Raw genomic sequence first — 19924 nt, forward strand, 5'->3', positions numbered from 1 at the left:
CGACTACTATGCGCAAGCCGCAGACAGCAATTTTGCACGCGCTGAATGCGATTTAAGAATTGACTATTCAAGTTAGGCATATAGACGATATCAATATAATCAAATAAGAACGAATAATTGAGAGAAGTGAAGTTTTTGAAACGATGAGAATATGATGAAGTGGGTACAAAAGATGAAGACATAAATAAACTACTCTACATTTAAGAGTGATATATTGCACAAACGACGAAGAGGAATCAACATATAAACCAAGGATACAACAGAGAGAGTATCGAGGGGAACAGAGTGAAGAGAAATATTGAAGGATTGAACACGAGATAGTAGTGCAGAGGAACCGATAGGTAGATATTGAGATTTAACGAGATTTAATATCAGACTGTTGGATAGAGACCATTCAGCGACCATGAGCTCAAGGTCATAGTTTAAAATAGTTGAAACAGCGATTGCAGCGGAAGGAGAAATCGACTTCACAAGAAGAACATCATCTGTATATATGTACAGCCTTGTATTCAACGAAGAAGAGTGCAGCAAATATGCTGAAGAAGGACTAAGGACAAAACCTGAGAATCAGAAGACAAGGTGCGAGGAGAGGAAAAGACTGGAAGAGGATTGTAAATTGCTATTCTTTGAGAGCAATCGGAGAGAAAGGAACTGATAAACGACACAAGGCAGACTCAGAAAGGCCGTAACATTTTAGTTTCTTTAGTAGCAATTCATGGTTGACTGTCAAAAGCTTTGGACAAGTCAAGGACAATTAACACCGAGATTGAGGCGCAGTGTGCAAGAAAGCAGCTGTAGTACTACGCAGCCTTCTGAAGTCAGATTGGAAGGTTGGAATGACATTACTTTTGGAAAAAGATGAATTTAGTTGCAGGAAGCATATGTGCTCGAGAGAGCTTGGAGAGAGAGGGAAGAAGAGAAGAGAGTGAGGTTGGGTTTGCGAGACTTAGGAATGACAGTGGAGCGAGGGCGCCGAGTGGCTCGCCATTCAGTGCGATTGACTCTGTGAATCCGGATTCGATCCCCATATACACGATTTTTCGCATTCGCCGTCGAATTCGACATTAAACTGTAGGTCTCCTCGAGTGTTGACAAATTCTAAGGAGTAAGAAAACTACTACCAAAACATAAGCGAAAACATAATGAAAAATATAAGCGAGCCTCTGCTCCCTGAAAAGGCTTTAAAGCTGAATTAATATGCATGGTACTGCGACCCAATAATGGGTTGGAAAATCAAACAGGGAAATATAAAAAACAAAGACAAAGACAGCGTTTTCAATAGGAGAGAAAGATGCCTGTAGATAGAGAGCAGTTTAAGATGTGAAAAATAGGATCAAGACAGTGAGGTATGCATAGCGTAAACATATAGTAGAGATATCATATGGTCCAGAGGATGTGAGCTTGATTTTTGCCAATATGTTATGTAATTTTGCAAGGGTTATTGGATTAAAGACAAAAGACTTTACCGCATCGCAGTTAGATTGAAGGAAATGGTTTAATATGGTTGACGAAGAGTTATAGAAGGGAAGAGAATCAACAAAATAATTCCTTAGGATTACAAAGATAGATAGGTTCCTCCAAAAACGTCGCGACGAGTTGGTGGAGCACAAGGAGGCAAGAAAAGAATGCTTTTCTTTATAAATCGCCGAGTTTGTCAGGTTGCGCAGAGATTTATAATGATTTAAATCAAACGGATCACGAGAACGCCGAAATTTACGCAGTGAGTGACTTTTTAGATCGATAAGTTTATATATATAGCAGTATAGGAGTAATTTAAGGTGCACTAGGTTTCTTGCAACGTTGTTAGTGGTGCAAGTCGATCAAAGATAAGATCGATGTCGTAAAGATATATATTTTATCATCAAAATGAGTTTGTATTATGCATATGAGATCAATCTACCGCTTTATATGTCTTTAGATATAATCTCTTTTTGTGATTGCGTCCAAACCGATGTTCATTAGAATAAAACGTTGTATTACAGATTATCGGACAATGGAAACTGCTAAACTCGTTGATTGTCTGCTCGAATATTCGAAAATAACTTTAAGAAAATCGTCAGAAAGTCCTTGTCGCATCTTGCATAAGAACATTAACAAATCTTTCTTAGAAATAATATCGGCAGCTGTCTCGAGAAGGTAACCTATCGTAATAATCAAATAGTTTTAGGAACTGCTGTTTCGTCACCGGAGAAAAGGATTGGAACTCAACATTTGTAAAACTGTTTAAAACATTTGTGTAAAACATTTGTAAAAAACTCTCATTAACGAATTTTCTTTGATCTCTTATCACATTTCGAAGTTCTTCAGGAACATTTGAATTTTTTTTTCTTTTAATGACTTACAATATATACCTTAATAAAGTCTGTTATTGAACCGCAAGCCAGATAGCAATGCCTGAAGAAAGAAACCCAAAAAGAAACCTTGATCATTTAAATGATGTTGACCTGACATCTTCTAGAATAAAAATACCGCAAAACGAAAACGTTTATTCTGCGTTAAAGCTTAATTCTGTGGATGTCGGCATCAGCATTATAAATCACACAAGTACGATTCATACTTTATGTTAGTGCATTGAGTCGCAAGTAAGCAGGGTTGTGTTTCATTTCTGTTATTTCGTTGAAAATAGATTGGTTACAAGTGATACAAATCCTCGTAAGAGTTGTTACAATGAGTGGCCTCTGGAATCCATCACATCTACGGATAGCAATTTCATATTTGTCACATTTCTATCTCCATCTATTCGACCATCATTCTATTCGACTTATTTGATTCGGTACAAAATCTCTATCATAAATAACATTTCAAACGATTTTTCCAAACTATATAAGTTATGACTGAAATGCATTAATAAGGTGAAAATCTGATTAATAATTAATAATAAAATACAATACAAAAATATTAATATGAACACTAATATTTTGCTCCATATATTGTTATTCTTTCTTTCACTCATCTTTCTTACTTTTCCTTTCTTTTCAATTCTTTCCTTTTTAATAGTCCTCTATTGTTTCTGAAAATCATTAATAATTGAAAATAAAATGCACGCTGATACACAGAGATACTAATATTTAATATTAATATTTTGTGCCATGTAATGTTAGGGTGCGTTCAGACTATCAAGCCGAACATGACAAAATATTTTATTATAGTGTTTTGAAAAGGCCTTGATGTCAGCTATATAAACATGAAATAAAATATAAACATGAAATAAAAAATTAGGATTTCCATTTTAGGTAATCTTAACTTGATCTTAAGGACATTTTCTCTAGGTCAACTAAAGTTATCACTTTCTTTCCCCCTAGTAACTGAGCAACTTTTGTTTAAACATTTTTTCGTATCTTTTATATTTTTCGAGATATTGTAGTGTATTACTTAAGATGACTTATATCCTATATTTTTATCCATATAATCTTTTGCTTCATTTTAAATTTTTTCTTTTCTTTTCTTTTTTCTTTTGCTTTCTCATCTTTACTTTTCTTTTTTCTTTTTTTGGTTTTATTTAGAATAGAAAAGTCAGCTCCGATAACCTTAATCTTGATATATTTTGATTGTCATGATCCTGATGAAGTGACTTTCAAAAGATTTTAAATCATTGCTCGTCATTTGTTAAAACGTTATTAACAGTCAAAGTTAGTAATTATTTACATGAAAAGTCAGATAATTAGGCAAGGGAGAGAAGTATGGGATAGACCGATTAAGGGAATACGATTTTCCACGCGAAGCGAATTCTATCCCACCTCCCTCGATGCTAAGGGACATCCGATTTTCCACGCTAAGCGAGTCCTACCTCATGTCCTCCTACCTAGGGTCACATGATTTTCCACGCGAAACGAGTTTTATCTCAATTCCTCTCTTCTAAGAGCGTTTAACTGTCCAGATGAAGCAAGATCTACCTGAGAGAGAGAATAAAAAGTCATACGCTTCTTAACACAGGGGAGGAGGTAAGGAAAGTTTCGTGTGAAAAGTCGTGCATTTCTTAGCAAGGGGCAGGTGGGGTGGAACTCGCGTGAAAAGTCGGACGCCCCTTGAGGGGAGAGATGGAGTGGGACTTGCTTCGTGTGGAAAGTCAAATACTCCTTGGCAGGAGAAGAAGTGGAGTAGAACTCGCTTCGCGTGGAAAGTCGTAAATTATATTTTAAAGTAAAAAATTTGTTTTATTTAGGGTGGGCAATTTATACATCCTAAGCAAGTAGAGCGGACTAAACTGAGTAGAAAGGTCTTCTATCATTTTGCAGTTTGCTCAATAGTTAACAAGATATTAAAAATAGTCGAATACGCGCGTCCACATCATTATTGTGACGTCATAATTGCACTACCAAGTAAAAAGAAAATGTATATTCAACTATCGACTTAATATTTCTTTTTTATGAAAAGATAAAGAATAAAAGCATTATTTATTATATTAATTTTTCATATTTAACAATACAATACGAAAGAAGGCCACAGGCCAGTATAACTTATAGTTTATTTTTATTATGTAAGACTGGCTTTAGATCATGACGGCAATAACTCGCAAACTCTTTGATAATAATTCGCAAACTCTTTTTAATTTAAGACTGTCTTAAGAGTACAGTCTTAATATATAATATTATGAACTAATCATAGGGCTGCATTAGCAGTAAGTTACTTATGAATATTAGCCAAGATCTATGTATGTGAATTAGGAGCGCATGCTGGCTGTGAGCACCACATTGACAAGAGCGCTCATTCATTAACCCAGATAATCAAATCTGAAAAAATATAATTTTGAGCAGAGTCTGCTACCAATTTTTAATTACAGAAAGGCAACAAATTGCACACAGAGTTTGTATTATCAGACAATGTCAGCAAATTGTTGTCAAAAATATGATAAAGCCTACTGACTATGCCAGCAAATTGATGACCGAACAATGTTTGCTGCATAATCTAACAGCAAATTGCGAGCAGAAACCGAGCAGAGTCTACTAACATAACCTGATGACAAATTGGCAGCAGAAATCGAGCAAGATCTGTTATTTTCATATACAATCATCATAAGTCCTATAATCCAAAAGTCCTATAAGAATTGGCGTATGTAAATCGAATAGGCAAATCTCCTAGGCAGAAATTCCCAAGTTCTTTCGGAGTGTGCTTTCTAAATCTCCGAATGTTTTTTTGACTATTTTATATCTTTCTCATGTGTATTTTGAAATGTGAAGCTAATTAATAATAAAACTGTATTGATTGTTTCCAGTTTTCACATCAATATATATATAAATATATAATTATATATAATTATATATAACCATTTATATATATAGTATGTACCCAAAATTTCTTATAAGAAACCAGGTCGATTTAAATGAAAATGACAGATCTTGCTCGGTTTCTGCTGTCAATCTGCTGTCAAGTTATGTCAGCAGACTCTGCTCGATTTCTGCTCGCAATCTGTTATCAGATTTTGTCAGTAGGTTCTGTTTCATTTCTGCTGCTATCTGTTTGCATAGTTAACAGGTTCTGTCGGCAGAACAGGCAAAATGCGACATTAGTCTGCTAACATTTTCTGATCAAATCTGCTATTAATTTATCGATATTCTGCTAACATTTTGCTATCTGGGAATTTTAACCTGCTTTTCTACTAATTGGACGCAATTATTCCAAAAGAAAAAGTTGTTTGCAGTTTTAGCATAAAGTAACACATTTTATGAGAATTTAAGGACATCTTGTACGTATAATGTAAAAATTAAAGTTAACATTAAAGGAGCCCGAAAAAAGTCGTCGTTTTTTGCCCCTAATCACGAACACACAAATGATCGCAGATCTTGAAATATGAATCAGAATTAGTTTTTTTTAGAATTAAATGATTTGCAAAATCCGATTGCGCAACCTCCTCACAGTGCATATCGAAGTGCTCGTTAATAACGGTATGGAATTGACATCAAAGGTCAATTATAATATTAAATTGACAATTAAAATCTAAAATTTAAAAAGGCGGGAAAAAGACATGCAAAACACATGTATCTGATTCTTGTTTTACATTCTTAGAGTTTTCGTCAGGGTTGTTATGTTTAAAATATTTGTATTTAAAACAAATTGTGGTCCACAGACACATAGTTCATATGAACAAACAACGTCGAGTTCTTGGAATTAGAGTTAGACACTTTATCGCGACGAATTTATTTACAAAAATTGAAACGAACGTGCAGCTGTGTGTAACAATGTTTTTTTTTTAATTTTTATCAACCCTGGTTTTTGTATGTTTGTTTCATTTTTTATTTTAACTCTATTATAACAAAATATCATATATTTAATGTTTTTGACAGTTAACATTAAAACATTAAAAACGATCATTATACATCTTATGGAAAAAATTTTATTCACTTTATTCACATTTTTACGTATGTTCTCTTCATACTTATGGAAACTGATTGTTCCACGTGATTCTGTACATCCGAAAACTATAAAAAACACATTTTTCACATCCCGGATGCAAAAATCAACGACTTTATTCGTTCCTTTAAAAATTTAAATCTAACAACAAAGCTAAGTATGAAAAAAACTTAAAAATATAAAAAGTTGTTATTATGCTACAACATACATTTTACATTGTACATTTTAAATTTATAGAATGAATATTTTTGGATTTTTTTGACAGAAGGAGAAGAAGAAGCTGAATGGTTACATGCAGCTGGTTTAGGGCAATTAACAGAGGCATGGAAGGCAGGCAGGGAAATTCAACCTGAGGAATTAGGAGCAGTTTTGCGTCCTCTGTCACGAGCTCAAGCAGAAACTGTGAAACGTCGCGTGAGATCGCTTAATCATACAGTTAAACAATGTTTTAATCAACGCCAACGTGTTCGCAAACCAGACATTAGAGATGTCTTTAAAGATGTAGAGGTATATCGACAAATGAATATTAAAAAATTAAAATACCTTTAATTGATTATATAAGAACAAAGCAAGTTACTTGGGAAATTATATATATATATATATATATATATTTATATATATATATATATATATATATATATATGGTGATAGTTAAGTATTCTAAGATTTTTAGGAGTGATTTCTCACACTAAATCAAGATAAAAATTTCATATAACTATATGATTCGCAATGGTCTATAGTTCTAAAGATACAAATTGTCCAAGTTAAAGGAAAAATATTATTTTTTCTAAAAATTTCGAAAATTACTTAAGTTATTTTGATATCTTTGAAATATAGACGTTTATCAAAATATGTTTTCGAAATTTTTGGAGAAACGAAATTTTTCCGTCAACTTGGACATTGTATCTTTGAAACTAATAATAAGTTATTTTGAACATATGGTCGTATGAAGTTTTCGTTGATTTATTATGAGAAATTAAAGGTCGACAAAAGAAATTATGGAGATTTCAGTCGAAATTTCTTTTTTTTTTTCTATGCTTTATTTACAATCTATCCAAAGATAATAAGTAAATTTTTTGATTTGATTAGGACAGAGAGGAGGTTGCTCAATGGCTGCTTTTCTTCCGCTTTTATCTTAATTATTTGTTAAATTATTTTTGAATGCATAGCATTTAAAATAGTAAGGTCTGTAGGTTTGAATCTTTTTAGTCTTTTCATCTGTTCACTTTTTGAAAGGAGATTCTTTGCTAGTTTATTGGGATGAGTGTCTAGTTTTGAGTGATATTTTTTACTAAAGTTATGTGTTTCTTCTCTTACTGTATACATGCGGAGATCTCTATGAAGCACTTTGTTGGTAACGTACCACGGAGCATTGGTATTCTTATATTATTAGAGTCGCTGCTTAATCCCCAGAGTTGGATTTCATAAGTCCATACTAGTTTAAGTATAGTTTTATAGATCAATAGTTTGTTGTCCAATGTTAGTTGTGAATTCCTGCCTATCAGTCAATATAGTTTGCTAAGTTTTAATCCCAGTTGTCTCCGTTTCATCCGTATATGTTTCTTCCAGTTAGTCTGCGGTCCAGATATGTTGCTAAATATTTAGCATCTTCTGCCTGTAATATGGTGGTGTAAAATGAGAGAGAGGAACCGTGGAAGATGGTTAATCTTTCCCTCTTTCTGTTCAATGATATAACGATATAAAATGAGAGAGGGAATAAGAGGGAGATTGGCCTCCACGGTCTCTTTCTCTTATTTTTGTCATATCATTGGTGTAGATGAGCGTGCTGCTATATATTACACCAAAGTACAAACTCATTGTACTCGTATAGTACTGGACGGTGCGGCGAAATCTCTTTGATTTTTCGTCTTGATGGAAAGAGTAAGATAGATATTTGGACACGGAATTCTCTTTCTACTCTTATCCTATTGGTCGAATTATGTTTCAGGAGAGGGAGGACAGTAGTGTATTTTTTAAAGTCTGGAGCCATCAGAAATATTGACTAGTATTAATGCAGTACGATAATTCTAAACTTATATTATTAATTATTAGATACAAAATGAAACTTTGAAATATAATTTCTACGTATATTTTGTGCAAAAGTATCATTTTGCACAGATATATCAACTTAATGCTTCAGGACCCTTGATTACATGATTCACTACTATCCAAGTATCGCTCTATCTCTTTCTAAGTCTGCCAAGATGGTTTCGATGCTAAGGGTGAAATCACACTGTGCGGAAAACGACTGCGGAATAGAGAATGCGTCATAGAAGCAACCAATCAGCGCTATTCGAAATAACGCAGAATAACGCTGATTGGTTGCTTCTATGATGCATTTTCTATTCCGTAGTCGTTTTCCGCATCGTGTGATTTCACCCTAATGCTTCGTCCAGTACTATATCACAGCATAACTACATACTGTAGCTACAGTACGAGCAAATGAAGGGTTCAGTTTTGTTTTGCGCACGTGTTGGCTGTAAAACCAAGAATATGGCGGATTGTCATAGTATTAAGGGGCTCCGCACAATAAAAGGAACAGAGGACAGAGAATAAGAATTTCAACTTATCAAGGGCATTCTAGAATACGTTGCAAACAACTGTTGCCAGTTGAAACGTTATCGCGACAACCAATTAGAAGCATAAATAATATCATTAATTCTAATTGATTGTCGCGACAAACGTTTCAACTGGCAAAGGTGTTTGCAACGCATTGTAGAATGCCTTTCAGAAACTGAGTATTCCACAATACCATGATTTCTGTCAGTCAAAAAGTATCTGACTGTCGTACTGGTTACACAATTTTAAGATCAAAAATTTCACTTCTTGACACACATATCTAGTTTTATTCTTGTGTATATATATATACTATATTTTTTTTATTTTCTGACTGGAATTCATTATCTCACATCATCATCGATGTTTTAATTTTCTGACGGAGTTATTAATATGCGATATGAAGTTGGCGATCGGCGGAACAACGAGAAAGTTCAAACATTCGGCCTGTTATGCGAGCAATCTTTTCCATTCTTTGTGGAATGTTCATCCGTTCAGTGCCGATAATGTTACAATAACATTGTTCGCATCATCAAATTAAATTTAATTTTAAGTAATATGTTGACTGCACATCTATATCAAGCGTCTGAAGATGGCTCAATGAAGAAGCCGAAACATGTAATGCCCAATTTTTAGAATTCTTATTTTATATAATTAATATATCATAACATATGTAGATCTTTTATACACTTTCAAGTGATTTGCTGACTCTTATGTGTCTTCTTATTGTTTTTTGTTTTATATTATATATTGTGACTGTACTCACGAATAACAGCACAACTTCGTCGCGTACTCTATATTTTTCACATAAATGAACTCTTTTACTCGGTAATCACCACTTTTCATAAAATCTCAGAGCTTTTTCTCAAAATAAGTTGGGCACCAGGCACGAGAGAGCATGCCACTCTTTTGTAAATTTTTTGCTTATTTTTTGATATTTATGTAATTACAATTCGCGACGGCAACAGGGGTAGGTAAATTGTCGGAGGATGAAAGAGATAGGCTGCAAGAATAACATAGAAATTAACAAAAAAATGGATAACAAGTATGTTTTGAGATGCTGAATTACTGGTTTTCATATGTTTGATCTGGTTTTATATGCATGGCATCTGCGATAAAACAATGATAGAGTCAACATTAACGCCGATAAGGCAGTCACATTAGATCTCAATAAGACTCTCTGAAAGATCACACAAGAAAGGCAAATATTTCACGTTAACCGCGCAATGAAGTCTCTCGTCGATGAAGAGCTCACACATTGACAAAAAAAAAGAAAACCAGAATAGATTACGTCGGCGCGAATCGGGACGGACCTCTAATCCGGACAGTTATTCTGGTTTCGCAATCAATGAAAATCTCGACTGATCAGTATACAAATAAAATAATATAAAGCGACTCAATTGTGACAAGGGGACTCGGCAATCAGTATTTCCCTCGAAAAGAAAAGGCATTCGGGGTGGATGGCACGTAATCCACCTAATAATTTGCTAACTCACATGGCAGCCATTAAATCGGCCTCTAGAAACTTCTCGAGAGCCTTAACGCGTAATCCACCCGATGGCAGGAATTTCACAATCGGCAGCTTTACAAGTACGATAATGCTCGTCTCACACAATGACTCTTCGTATCCTCTGGTACTCTTGAAAGAGTCGTAGGCTCTCGATAATCGGTAATCCCAGGAAATTGTGCGTCTTCTCACAGTTTTCGTTGGCTCGGCCACGATACGGAGTGCCGGCCGAGAGTTTTCCGTGGATTCACGCAAGCCGTTTGGTTCTCCTCTAATCATGCGCTAATTAGCCCTTATCAGTTCCGCGAATCGTATAGGTCCTCGCGGGCCATAAATTCTTGCGCTTTAGGACGCGCAATATAATTTGAAGAGGTTCTCCAATGTCTGCAGCCTTTTGGTTATTCGGGCTGGTTTGGAGAATCCGAGGAAGCTCCGCCATCAGCTCCGTGTCGGGGTGTCTTTATCTCCGATAGATAGTATCCTCAGCCACCTGGCGTACATAGAGCTTCCTCCTTCCATAGTTTTTTTTATAATTTGCGTGCGATACAGCAAAGCTTAGAATGTTACAAATGTACGAAATCATACGACCTGCATGTTTGGGCTCTTGGGTGAGGCAGCTCCCAGCCTATTATTGTATTTTCTGAGTCTTTTTTTTTCCGTTGGTGGGTGAGACAACAAGATTACAAAAACAATAATTCAGCCATCGACCACGTCTATTGGTCTGTTGGTGATACTTATTGAGAATAGTTTTTGTTTTTAAAATTCCCGATTGCTAATCTCATTACTTTACGGCAGCACCTTCTGTATTTGTAATGTAATTGGTTTTTTTTACGTTTCTGTAGTTGATCAACCTTTTTCGCTCTCTCTCCAATTTTTGTAACCTTAAATTAAAAATTCTCTCTCTGTTCCAAGAATCACAGAAATAGTGTATACCTTTTTCTTTCGTCATTATTAATCAAGGAAAATTTGTTCGTGTGTCATTGATTCACCCTAATATTCCCAAACTCGCCTCAAGTTACTTCATACTAGATCTAAATGCAAGACTATCTAAAAAAGTAATTTGTCAACAAATAAATTAACTAAGAATGATTAGCGCACGCTCGCACGTGCAGTCGCACGCGCACGCAATCGCCCTAACCGGGAGGACGCAAGATTCCTCGCTACAGTAATGGACAAAAATTTTCACATCGCAATATGTACAATAGTAGGTGATTGATAAATTTTTTCCTATATATTACAAATTGTAATATAATGCGTGATTGAAAATTCTCCAACACGTCAGGTTTTTGAAAAAAATGGATTTAAAAATAAAAAAATTAGTTTCTTTGCTATTTTTAAGTTATTTAAAAAAAATAGAATGTTATAGAAATTCTAGTATTAGCTCGAATAAAAGTTTATAATTTTAAGTATAAAAATCCAGAGATGTGTCGGAATAAATAATAAAAAATGATAATAAAGATTAGTGAAAAAAACTCAATTTATTTTATTTATTAAATGTTTATTAGCATCAAGAATTATTAAATTGCTTGTCAATATGTAATGTTACTACTCTGATTCTGATCATGATGACGTTTCAAGACCGAAAAAGATTTTGGCGTGCAATATGCAGAATCAGATAGTATATGTCAAATAAATTTATGCAAGAAATATTTAAGCATCTTTCTTTGATATAATACTTTTTGTATTTAATTACATTTATTCTAATTGATCTAAATTTATATCATAATTTATTATCAACAAATTCTTAAAATTGTAATTAAAAAGCATGAAGAATAAAGATTAGAAGATTGATGCTTGGTAGATAATGTTTGAATTACAAAACTCCTTTCATATACGCTTACGCACACATATTACGCACAATATATTTTTTATATCTCTGCGTGCGTACGTGCGTGCGTACGTGCGTGCGTACGTGCGTGTTTGCGATAAATAAGATATATTTTATATAAATTGTAAATGTATTTATTTATAGGTCTCTAGCACAGGTACACGATCACGTAGTGCCACACCAGATTCTTTAGATTCAATTCGAGACGCCACACCAGAAAATACATCACCTCCTTCACCTCCAATAGTCAATGTGATCGAGGATGTGCATCAAAAGTAAGTTTACTTTATTGTAATTATTTTATTGTAATTAACATGCTATTTTTGTGGTGAAATTTATTTCTCTCTAATTATTAAAGCGCTGATATTCCGAGTTTTGTTTCTACATTCCACCGTACGTCAAATGAAAGAAAAGCAACGGTTCGTAGAACATTAAATGTCCCCCAAACAGTTCTCAATTTTGTGCCTGCTTCTGTGCCCGTGCAAGAAATTTTCAGAAGGGCCGGGAATTGGTCGAGAGGGGATGTCGCAAATGATTCTGGTATTACTGCCTTTGCATTTATATGTAATAATTTCTAGATTATCAATCTAGTTTTACTTTGAAAAACTAAGATATTACATATTATCACACAGAAGGAATTCAGTTGACCGGCTACCACAGATTGGGAACAATACACATTGCCAGGCCACTTCAGAGAAATAATAATTGTGGTCTTAATGATGTAGCAAATTTAGATACTGAATCAGTTAGAAAATTGGCTGGGTCAAAGGAATCAGCTCTTCGGTATTTTTAAGAAAATTGAATAATTGTTTTTAATTGTTATTGAAATATTTGATGATTATTTACATTAGAGGACTTCTACCAATGACTTTGTGTGATTTTGATATATGTTATTAAGGTCATCATGATTTTGAATGACTATCAACAAATTTTAGCCGTCGCTCGTTATTCGTTAAAAGGTTATTAACAGTCAAAATTAGTAATTATTTCTCTGCTTTACATGAAAGTCAGATAGGCTGGGAGAAAGATATGAGTGAACCGATTAAGGGAATACAGATTTCTATGCGAAGCGAGATTTATTCCATCTTCCCTTTGTCTAAGAGTGCATGCGAAGAGAGATCTACCCATGCAAAGCGATGGCCAATTGAAAACTAAATATGGGTTGAGTTAGGTTATATTTCTTGGAAGCAGTGCCGCTTCTCGTAGGATGGGGGTGGACCTCTCTTTGCGTGGAAAGTCGGACGCCCCTAGGAAGAGAGGGAAAGCAGGGTGAAATTCGTTCCACGTGCAAAGTCAGATGCTCCTTGACCGGAGAGAGAATTCGCTTTGTGTGCAAATATATTTTAAAGCGAAAAATTTTTGTTTTACATAGTAAAAATGAGACATCATTTTCAACATTTTTTTTGTAATAACTTTTTATTGAATAACGAGCGACGACTAAAACTTGTTGGAAGTTACTAAGGGTCATGACTTTAGCAACATACGTCAAGGTCATTAGAAAGGATCCTCTAATGTAAATAATTACCAAATATTTTTTCTAATTGTCAACGTTTATATTTAAGACGGAGTTCAGGAAATCATGTGACAGTAACACGAAGTCATAGCAGTTTATATGGTTTGACTAGACCAGCGGATGGAAACTTAATAGCTCGTTCATTAAGTCGTACATCGTCACATGGTCATCTTAGTTTCGAGGAGATGTGCAAAACTAACGAAGCGAAATCTCAAATGTGGTCTGCTGACAATCTTATTACCAATGACGATTACGCTCGGCAAGATATAGAATTGTTATCGCAACGAGATTTTATGAGATTGCAGCCTCTTTTATGGCTCGAACTAACGGCAATTTTTGATAAATATAATATACCACTTTCGAGACGAAAACCCAATAAGCGACGAAGGAAAGGTATATAAGATAATTATACTCATGTGCAATTTCTTATGATTTTTTTATGATGTACATATACATATTTGTAGCTGGAAATTTGTTTGGCGTTTCTTTATCGACATTATTACTCAGGGACAGTCAATTAACAAGTGAAGAAAATAACATACCACTAGTTTTTCAAAAAATCCTTAATGAATTGACAAAACGTGGAGTAAAAGAAGAAGGTATTCTTCGTGTTGGAGGCCATAAGCAAAAAGTAAGTATAATTATTGATTAATTCTTTACTGCATAGTGTCCCATAGGACCTATATTTTTGCAGTTTTTCTGTGTGTTTATGTACTTAATTGATTTATGTAACATATTTGATATTAGATTTTTGATATATATATATATATATATATATATATACATATACATATATATATATATATATATATTGTATATACATGAATAACATAATACATAATTATTTTATATTTATAATAAATTATTTAAAAAAATAAAAAATTATATTAAAAAAAACCATTTTATATATAAAAAAAAGATTTTATATATACGCACCAACACCAACACACACACACACACACACACACACACACACACACACACACACACACAGCGCGTCAGAATTTATTTCAGAAATATGATTGCGTGCCGTTATTGTTGGACTTTCAATGCAATCCACCTGAAATATTAATAATCTCCCCCCAAATTTAATCTTACAAACTTATTGCGAAAAATATTACCTTAGCCGAAAATCGAACCCGATCTCTAGCAATATACATTTCGATTGTTGCGAGAAATACTAAAGTCTCGGTAATCTAAAGGCTTAAGACGCTCGCACGGAATGTTAAAGATCCGAGTTCGATTCCCGGCCGATAATATTAGGTGTTGGAATTAATTCGTAGCGTTTTACAAGTGATGGGAAGTACTTTCATTAATGTATTTTTTAATGCTCATGTGAAATAAATAACATTCTTTCATTAAAAACGCTACGAATTAATTCCAACACCTAATATTTTTTATAATATGTTTTTATAGTTTTTGAAGATTAAATTTGGGGGGATTATAATTAATTCAGATGGATTGCGTTGAAAGTCTGACAGTAACGGATTCGCAATCATATTTTTGAAATAAATTTATTTAAATAAGAATATGTATATGTATTAGTTTAATAATAAAGGAAAATTTTTGCGCTAAAATTTTTGAAATCGCTGATTTCAAATCTATATTCAAAATTTAGAAATTTAAATAGTAGATTTAATGTGAGTTTAGAACAAATACAAATTTTAAAAATTCATTATTTATTGTTAACTAAATTGTTATACAATATTTGTTATATATTTATATTTAAGGCTCCTGAATACTCAGCCAGCGACACAGAATCAGACGGCAGCCTGGCGAAATGTAGCGAAATCGGTAGCCACACACAAGCACGAGTACATGTATATGGGCTCGTGCTTGTGTGTATGTGATGCGTGCGTGCGTGCGTGCGTGCGTGCGTGCGTGCGTGCGTGCGTGCGTGCGTGCGTGCGTGCGTGCGTGCGTGTGTGCGTGTGTGTGTGTGTGTGTGTGTGTGTATACAGCGCTTCGCCATGATAAATGGTTGAACTTATAGGAAAAGTGATATAATATTTTGGCGACAAAATTTGTGCTGCATGCCATTTCGTTATTATTTGTTTAATTGTAAAAATGTGTCTCGTACTTATGAAAGTCTTAAAAATGGGTAGAAACTTATCCTGGAATTTTATATGTAAAAGCGTATGTTTTACTTGTTTCAACAGCTGTTAAACCGTATGTTTCTGCCCGAATTTAGACTCACTTTACCTGCCTTTTACGACCATTTACCGACTCTCAAGGGAGGAAAAGACAGTTTTTGTCCATTTTTAAGTGTTTTAAAGCGATCTTGTTATTTAGATTTGTCCAAATTGTCTTTATTTACAAATGGCATGCAGCGTAAATTAACGTGTATTTCTTGCCTATGACGTCACGATTCCAACATGGCCGCCGCGACTATAGTTGCGTTCCAAAATTCATTGCCAGTACTGAAAATGTATAATACACGTGACGTAAACTATAGATTTTCAGTGCTGGCAGTGAATTTTGGAACACAGCCTATTCAGGAGCCTTAAGACTTTTTTTTGTGGTTAGTTGTAGGTTATGCTAAAAGTGAAACTTTTTCGTTAAAAAATAACAAGAGCTTCTTCTCTAAATTGGAATTACTATTTCAGATTTTCAAATTTGCACTATAGGTTAAAATCAAAAGCCTACGTATAAAATTTTAGTCATGTTTAAATTATAATTAATATTTTCATTTTGTTATAGATCTGCCATTTTGACTTTTGCGACTTTAAATTTACAATCAACGATCTCAAAAATTTTTATGTATTAACCCAGATAGCTAAGTCTGTAGAAAACAGATTTTTTTTAATGTCTGCTACACACTAAGCTAACAAAACAACAACAGAATTGTTAAAATTAGATATACATAATAATGTTGACAGACTGCTAGAAAAAACGTAACAAAATTTGCAAGCAAAAGTAAATGATAGACTGGAAAAAGAACCAGAGCTGATTTGTGGTATAATTTGATAATATATTGCCTATAGAAACCAAATAGATTTTCTCGACATCACCTAACACTAGACTGTCAGCAGAGCCTGCTCTGACATGATTTGACAGCACATTGTTGACAGAAATCCAGCAGATTTTGGAACAATCTGTCGACAATCAATTATCAATTATCAATTTCTGTCGACAATCTGCTATCAGGTCATGTCAGAGTAGGATTTGTGTTTTTGCTGACAGTCTAGAGTCAGATAATGTCGACAGGATCTGCTCAGCTTCTACCAACAATTTGCCTTCACATTATGTCAACAGGCGATGTTAACAAAACACAAATCTAATGCAGACTGCTGTCATTTTCTATTCGAATCTGTTGACAGTCTGCTAAAAGACTGCAGACATTTTGTTATCTAAGAAAATTATATAAAAAATATAATTTTCTTAAACATTAATTTCTTAAACATAAAATTTAATTTTCTTAAATTTTGCAAGAAAGGGTTAAAGTAATTGTTTATTTGTTTGTATGTCACTTAATTATTTATATATTATTAAAGTCAAGCTTAAAACTAATTATTCAGGTGGAAATAATTTGTACGGAACTAGAAACAGATTTTTATTGTAAACCAAAGGAGATGGACAAGTTGTTTAAACGTACTCCGTGTCACGATTTGTCAGCCGTTCTGAAAAAATTATTACGAGATTTACCGCAACCTCTTTTTACTGTCGAATTGATTGACGCTTTCTATCAAAGTCATGGTTAGTAAATTATATACATGATATAATATTTTACATATAAATATATGCTGTAAGAATATGAAGAAATCATTTTATAGGTGTCAAGAATCCTAATGACTTGGTGTATTCTCTTAATTTGTTGGTGCTGTTGCTACCTGTCGAGCATCGGTGTACTTTAGAAGCATTGTTAAATTTTCTGAAGTTGGTCATCGAAAATCAGACATCGAATAAAATGTCAATACATAATGTGGCGATGATTGTGGCACCATCGCTTTTTCCACCCCGATATGTTCATCCTCAAGACCATACCGATCTAACCGCTCAGGTTAACATGGCTGCTATATGCTGTCGAGTAACGGAAGCTCTGCTTAACAATGTTGAAAAGTTATGGTACGTTCCGATGGAGCTTATAAATCAATTACGAAGACAGTCTGAAGTAGAAAGATATCGCAAATACAAGAAAAAATATTATTAACAATAATTAAATAACTTGGATTATATATTATCATACTTGTATATACATAATTTCAAAATGTTTTATATTAAAAAGTCATGCTCAGTCAGGAAGTAAAAAAAATGTGTGACTTTTGATATTTTTTGCAAAAATTACAAGACTTTTTAAAAAATCTACATGTAAAAAAATATATTTTTATGAATTGAACATATTTTTTTATTAAAAAATATTTAAAAATAAAAAAGATACAGCCATTTTTTTGAAGGTCTACAAAAATCATTTTGCGTTGATTACTGTTGCTCAAATCTGGATTAGAAATAAAAAATTCGAAAAGATTTGTTTAATATATTAAATTATCTAGTCCTTGAACGAACAATTCTTCGAAATATTTATTTGGGATAAAATGGCGGACATTAAGAGTCAAAGTTCCGAGTTTTCAATAAAAATATTGCTCGTTTTTCATCAAGAAAAAACTACGCATAATAAAATCTTTCGTTTAAGAATTAGTTTTGTATATTTAAAATAAATCTGTAAAGTTTGAAAGAAATCGACGTAATAGAAATATTGGGTGGATCCATATATTCATTCGGTTTTTGTTAGTAGTGCAAAAACGGAGAATCATATCATTGATTAAAATTCATTCTTTGTATGAAAAAAACTTGTTTCATTTTACCTTCAAAAACCGAACGAATATATGGATCCACCCAATATTTTGGTCACCGATTTGGAAAATGTGATTTTGAAAAAAATGTTTAAAGTTTCAAGAGAGATATACACTTAAATAAAATATTCATTTCTTAATACTTAAACCAAAAATCATCTATTCCAGGCTTATATAGGACAGATTGTAGCTTCCAAAATACATGACTCACAAAAATAGTTAGAAAGGGACGGCTTTTGTCTAGCATCAAACTGCCGCATTATACCTGTTCCTAACGATCGAGCACAGTATGCTTTGAATGCCTATAACTTCATCAATTTTAATCAGTTTAACTTGAAACTTTCAGGAAATATTTTTCAAATGTTGTACTTACAGAAAATGTTAAATCCATAAATCGATTTTTTTTTTAAGTTTCTGACTGAGCACGACTCCTTAATGCATAAGATGTACATTAGCAGATTGAACATTGGAATTAACTTAAGTGATTCTTAAAATATCTTTATACATAATATTTTAAATAATAATTCTCCCTTCCTTTGTCATAAATGCCTACATACATATTACAAGATCTAAAGTATTTTGTTTTTTTGTATAAATTTTAAGTATGTAATTAATATTACTTTAACAATTTTTTTAATTCTTATTAGTTTATTATTATATTTCATGACTATTATAATTTTATTATCGTATATTATAATTATTATAATTTTATCATAATTTTATAATCATAAAATGATAATAAAATTACAATAATATCTTATTATAATATTATGGTTACACCTTATAATAATTTTATTATCATATATTTATGTTTACCAAATTGCACATGTATAATAATAAATATATTTAGAGATACAATAATTTATCATAGAGATAGATTCTTTTTTGGCAGATTAAAAATTGAATACAGTTTTTACAAGAACGAATTATTTATTTATAGTACACAGAAATTGAGAAATTTTATTTCACAATCAATTAATAATCTTATATTCTAAAAATATTGATTTTTGTATTACAATTACATAAAATATTAATTTATACGCAAAAGAATGTTTATGTTCTTAAGTTGTATCTATACATATACATTTTTTTTTATGTACAATATTTATTTATGTTTGATTTATAATAAGCAATATAACAAATTGAAATACCTATGCGATAATATATTTATGTATTATGTAATTGTATAATACAAAAAAGAAATGGCATTTCGGATATTATATAACATTAAATTTGATAATGTATTACAATATTATTAGTTTCAACCTATATACCAATTGACATTTTGGCCTCAAAATAAACGAAGTTGTTTATAATAGATTTTAATGCGCTGATCACGAATGTGGCCCTGAAAATGTCCTACCACGTTAAGTTTTTAAGAT

At 32.8% G+C, this 19924-nt stretch overlaps 1 protein-coding gene across 8 annotated transcripts in view; it reads left to right on the top strand.

Annotated features, from left to right (window-relative positions):
- The window catches only part of conu (Rho GTPase-activating protein conundrum), a 77478-nt gene that overhangs the window by 17066 nt on the left and 40488 nt on the right, over nucleotides 1-19924 (top strand). For 6 of the 8 annotated variants that reach the window (XR_015548365.1, XM_087416366.1, XM_087416367.1 and 3 more), the window contains exons 3-10: nucleotides 6614-6855; nucleotides 12384-12514; nucleotides 12598-12779; nucleotides 12872-13022; nucleotides 13802-14145; nucleotides 14217-14383; nucleotides 17271-17448; nucleotides 17526-17817. Coding sequence is in view for 7 of the 8 variants with exons in the window: in XM_087416366.1 (XP_087272492.1) it covers nucleotides 6614-6855; nucleotides 12384-12514; nucleotides 12598-12779; nucleotides 12872-13022; nucleotides 13802-14145; nucleotides 14217-14383; nucleotides 17271-17448; nucleotides 17526-17817 (1687 nt within the window). In the remaining variant the exon portion in view is untranslated. Of the gene's footprint in view, nucleotides 1-6613; nucleotides 6856-12383; nucleotides 12515-12597; nucleotides 12780-12871; nucleotides 13023-13801; nucleotides 14146-14216; nucleotides 14384-17270; nucleotides 17449-17525; nucleotides 19863-19924 lie in introns of those variants that run through there. The other 2 variants (XM_011051274.2, XM_087416371.1) reach the window with 2 other exon arrangements.

Source organism: Acromyrmex echinatior, unplaced genomic scaffold, assembly GCF_024713525.1.
Source record: "Acromyrmex echinatior isolate Ae372 unplaced genomic scaffold, ASM2471352v2 Scaffold21, whole genome shotgun sequence".
Taxonomy (NCBI): Eukaryota; Metazoa; Arthropoda; class Insecta; order Hymenoptera; family Formicidae; genus Acromyrmex; species Acromyrmex echinatior.